This window comes from Zingiber officinale, chromosome 11A, assembly GCF_018446385.1.
Source record: "Zingiber officinale cultivar Zhangliang chromosome 11A, Zo_v1.1, whole genome shotgun sequence".
NCBI lineage: Eukaryota > Viridiplantae > Streptophyta > Magnoliopsida > Zingiberales > Zingiberaceae > Zingiber > Zingiber officinale.
The window spans coordinates 59,350,976-59,356,221 of record NC_056006.1 but is presented as its reverse complement, the minus strand read 5'-3'; the positions used below and the strand labels follow the sequence as shown (position 1 = coordinate 59,356,221).

Below are 5,246 nucleotides of genomic sequence, written 5' to 3'. Positions count from 1 at the left end.
TATGATCCAGGGGGAGCCAATAGAAAAACTATCTTAATAAATAAATAGAATTGTCTGATGATTGTTTATTTACTTTCTTATTAATACGCACGTTTAGACTAGGATAGATTAAGGACCCAGGCATGATTTATACTTGCTTAGTTAAACCTAGGGGTTTCAAAAAGAAAATTGAATATGTTATTTCTTTGAGCGGTTCTATCTAGGAAGTGGTGGATGATCTCATGCCCAAGATGACCTAGTGCCTCTCCATGACCTGAGAACCAATCCTTGAAATACATATTTAATTGACTAATTGGAAAACCTAAGTTTAACTCAAATGTAAATTAAGTCTTAGAAATAATCTAAATTCAAGATAACCATCTCACAAAACTACTTAAGGCTCCCTGATTGATAACTTAGAATCGGGTGAGATAAATTTAGATTAAACTTAGTTCAAACTTAATAATTTAATTTAATTAATCTATTTAATAATTTAACTTAATTAATTAATTTAACTTAATTAATCTATTTAATAATTTAACTTAATTAATTAATTTAACTTAATTAATCTATTTAATAATTTAACTTATTTAATAATTTAACTTAATCTATTTAAAAAAAATTAAATTAATTAGTCAATTTAATAAATAATTCAAAAGAATTAACTTAACCCAATTGAGTTAATTAACTTAATAAACCATCTCATAAACACCCATAGGAATACCATGATTGATCATCTAGCTTGGGTGAGATGAAACATTAAGATAATTTCAGTCAAACTATCTTCTAAATCCAGAAATTGACCCAAGTCAAATACTTTATGTAGGACCATAAAGATTTGGATCAATGGATGCTAGATAGTGAATGCTCCAGACACATGACTGGAGATAGACTGAAATTCACGAAGTTGAAACTCAAGAACCTAGGATCTGTCACGTTCGACAATGACGGAACCCTTAAAGTAATCGGAATATGTAACATCTAACTAAATTTCAATTTTTACATTCGAAAAGTATTATTAGTTGAAAAATTCAGTTTCAATTTACTTAGTATTAGCCAATTATGTGACTCAGGATATTTAGTCACATTTTCAAAAACTGAATGTATAATTAAGAATATTAACAATCCTGAAATTAAACTTAAGGGTATTAGGAAGAAGAATATTTATACTATAGACCTACCAACTTCCTTACTAGAGTGTTTATTAACACAACAAGAGGAAATTGAGTTATGACACAGGAGACTGGGTCACACTCATACTAGACTCATTTCAAAAATGAGTCAAAATGGTCTAATTAGAGGTCTGCCCAAATTAAAATTTATTAAAAATCCAACCTGTGATGCTTGTCAACAAGGTAAACAAACCAAGTCAAACCATAAATTAACCAACCTAAATAGAATAACTTCAATACTTGATCTCCTTCACCTAGACTTGTTTGATTCACATGGAGTCAAGCCACTAAGTAAAAATCAGTATTGCTTAGTAATAATCGATGACTACTCAATATTTACTTGGGTAAAATTTTTAAAAAAAACTAAAGATGAAAGTTTTGAAGTATTTAAAATTTTTTGCAAATTAATTAAAAATGAAAAAGATACTCAGATAAAAAGAATTAGAAGTGACCATGGGGGAGAATTTAAAAAATCATAACTTTATTGAATTTTATGAAATTAATGGATATAAACATGAATACTCTTGCCCTAGGACTCTCCAACAAAATGGTTTAGTAGAACGTAAAAACAGAACTCTACAAGAAGCCACTAGGACCATGTTAAACGAATACAAACTATCTAATCAGTTCTGGGCTGAAGCAATAAATACAGCCTGTTATATACAAAATAGAATTTTAATTAATAAAATCCACAATAAAACACCTTATGAAATATATTACAATAAAATTCCTAACTTAAATTATTTAAAAGTATTTGGCTATAAAGTATTTATCTTAAACATCAAATATTATTTAGGAAAATTTTCATCAAAAACAACTCCAGGAATATTTTTAGGGTACTCAACAACCAGCAGGGCACACAAAGTTTATAACAAAAATATCCTAAAAGTTGAAGAAATAACAAATGTAATATTTGATGAAGAAAATAAACCACCCAATATAATAAATGAAAATAATAATACATAAAAGATTAACTTAAGAAATACAGAAGATGATGACGAAATTCAACCTGAACTTAATTAATCTGAAGACCAATTACTAACCCAAGTATAAGACCAACAAGAACAAACACCAATCACCTATCTGACCAAATTTTGGGTGATCAAACTCTAGGAGTCAGAACTAGGTTATCTTATAGGAACCTAAGCCAAGTAACCCTTATTTCCAAAATTGAACCCAAAACTATAGATGAAGCCCGACCAAACCTAGACTAGACCTTAGCAATGCAAGAAGAGTTGGCCCAATTTGTAAGAAATTAGGTTTGGGAATTAGTACCTAAACCCACTAACATGACTATACTTGATACTAAATGTGTTTTTAGAAATAAATTAAATGATCAAGGTGAAATAGTTAAAACAAAGCTAGGTTAGTTGCTAAAGGATTTAGTCAAGTAGAAGGATTAGACTATGATGAGACCTATGCCCCTGTAGCCAGACTTGAATCCATTAGGATGTTGCTGGCCTATGCAGCACACAAGGGATTCAAGCTATATCAAATGGATGTAAAATCTGTATTTTTAAATGGATTTATTAAAGAAGAGGTGTATGTAGGCCAACCCCCAGGATTTGAGGACTTAAAACAACTAAATCATGTCTTTAGACTGAATAAGGTCTTATATGGACTAAAACAAGCACCTAGAGCTTGGTATGAACATCTGTCCAATTATCTAATATCAAAAGGGTTCAATTAAGGTCAAATAGATCTAATCCTTTTGTAAAAATTTTAGAATAAAATATTTTTATAATTCAAATTTATGTAACTGTGAGTGGCACGCGGTAACGGAGACGGCCACGAACGGCTGCCATTTAATCATCATTGCATGCCAGACTTATCACCAATCATTGCTGTTAATTTGATTTACGCTGTCAACCCCTAATGTGATTTTGACAAATTCACCATTGACATGGTGCATGGAATTTATATATGTAACACGTAAGGCAGGCCACACCAAACAACAACTCTTTTAAGAAAGTATAAAAGACTGATTCCTGCTCGCCGACACACCAAACAACAAATCCAGTCTTGGAAAATTCTGTTTGTCAATTAGAACTCTTCTTCCAGTTATAATTAATTAATAGCAAAGTCAAACTCTTCCAATCAACAGCTCCCTTAGGCCAGGGCCATGCCAACGCCTCCCACCCTCTCTATATAAATCCACTTTATGTGCTTCATCAATAACAAAAACCAGAATCCTCTTCTCTCTTCAACGATTCCATGGCTTCTGATCTTTCCCTCCTGCTTATTGTTGCTCTCGTTGCAGCTTTGTCTTTCTCTCAAGCTTTAGCCCGTGATCCAGGCGCCCTTCAAGACTTCTGTGTTGCAGACAGCATGTCCAAAGGTATACTAATTACCTAGCTTACATATATGTATATTTGTTACCTTAAATCTTTCCCAACATATATATGCATGGAGATGATCGATGATTAATTCATATACATGCTTCAATGTATTTATATGCAGTTATTGTGAATGGATTCACTTGCAAGAATCCAGAACTCGTTAAAGTTGACGACTTCTTCTTGTCGGGTCTCAATGTGCCTCGTAGCACCATGAACAAAGTTGCTTCCAATGTGACGCTCATAAATGCAAATATAATTCCCGGCCTCAACACTCTTGGCATCTCCATGGCTCGAGTGGACTATGCCCCCCGCGGTCTCAATCCTCCGCACATCCACCCTCGTGCCACAGAGCTCCAAACAGTGTTGGAAGGCTCGCTCTATGTTGGATTCATAACGTCCAATCCCGAGAACAAGTTGGTGACCAAAGTGCTTAACAAGGGTGATGTGTTCGTATTCCCTCAAGGCCTAATTCACTTCCAGTTCAATCTTGGTAGGACGAGGGCTCTTGCGATGTCATTTCTAAGTAGCCAAAATCCAGGAGTAATCACCATCGCCAACACTATCTTTGGGTCAAAGCCAAACATCTCGGATGATATTCTTTCAAAGGCTTTCCAGGTGGATAAGAAGACTATCGATTGGATCCAATCTCAGTTCTAGAAAACCAACGAAAGTTAATAATATCATATCAATATTGTTGCTTATTCATTGCATTTGTATCTGCAATAATTCATTCTTTGATATATATATCCATGTTTGTCAATCTCCACAAAAGATAATTTATAATAAGTATGATATGTATTTCTGAAGAAGAACGTTATGGGATTTTTTATGGCTGTCAAAAACCATAAGTTGTGAGCAATTGTTTGATGAGCTAGGGCAAGTATTGGCTATTTTCAATATATAGTTAAAAGATGAACCCTTAGCTTGAACATGATTCGAAAACATGAATTACAAATAAACTATCTAACATGGCACAAGAAGACATGCATATTGATACAGCACATAAAGGAGGGACCCTAGGGGTCAGGCAGTCAAAAGTTAAGAGGACGTGACAGTCAATATTCAAGAGGACGTGACAGTCAACAGTCTAGGAAAGATGGGAGTTAGACCGCCTCGCGTCATCAGCCGCATAATTCCTGGTCGATCACAATCAGGGCAGGTCCCCAGATTTGAGACATAAGACGAAGCTTGGACTAGTTCCTGGCCTGTCCCAGACTGATCGGATTTCCCCGGCTCGGACTTTATATATGGTCTTGGTACTTTTACTAAAACAACTCCCGACCAGCTCTTCAGCAATCAAATCATGAAAGATGGCCCCTCGCCATAGTCTTAGATAAACCCGGTCGGTTCACCACAGCTCATCTTCTTCATCAAGGCTCAGTCCTGGTAGCACATCTGAGCAGTCATCCTGAGCTATCTGTAGCTGAACCTGGGTAGGACGGAAAGCACTAAGTGACAACAATGTCAGAGAATTGTAACCTCCAGTCAGAGAATAATTGTCATACGTCAGGGAATATTCCAATGATCTATCACTCCCTGAGAGTGGAACCTTTCTTCTACCAATAGGAAGTCGTCGTACATCCTCTCTCACCCGACAGGCACTGATAGCAGTCAAGCTCAAAAGGCATGCAGAGTCATACAAAAAGGGAGGTCCTCTTCCTTGGCCAAGTACACACACATCCGCACTCGTCTTAAACAATTCTTTTTTCCATCGTATATTGCTTTTCCGGGGAAAAAGGACCTGACTTGAACGTCA

At 35.1% G+C, this 5,246-nt stretch overlaps 1 protein-coding gene across 1 annotated transcript; it reads left to right on the top strand.

The window, feature by feature from the left end:
• Window positions 1-3,348: 3,348 nt before the first annotated feature.
• LOC122032396 (putative germin-like protein 2-1) lies at window positions 3,349-4,273 on the top strand. Its single transcript, XM_042591688.1, has 2 exons — window positions 3,349-3,489; window positions 3,612-4,273. The coding sequence occupies exons 1-2, from the start codon at window positions 3,366-3,368 to the stop codon at window positions 4,145-4,147; spliced, it is 660 nt and encodes a 219-aa protein (XP_042447622.1). The 5' UTR covers window positions 3,349-3,365; the 3' UTR covers window positions 4,148-4,273.
• The last annotated feature ends 973 nt before the right edge of the window (window positions 4,274-5,246 follow it).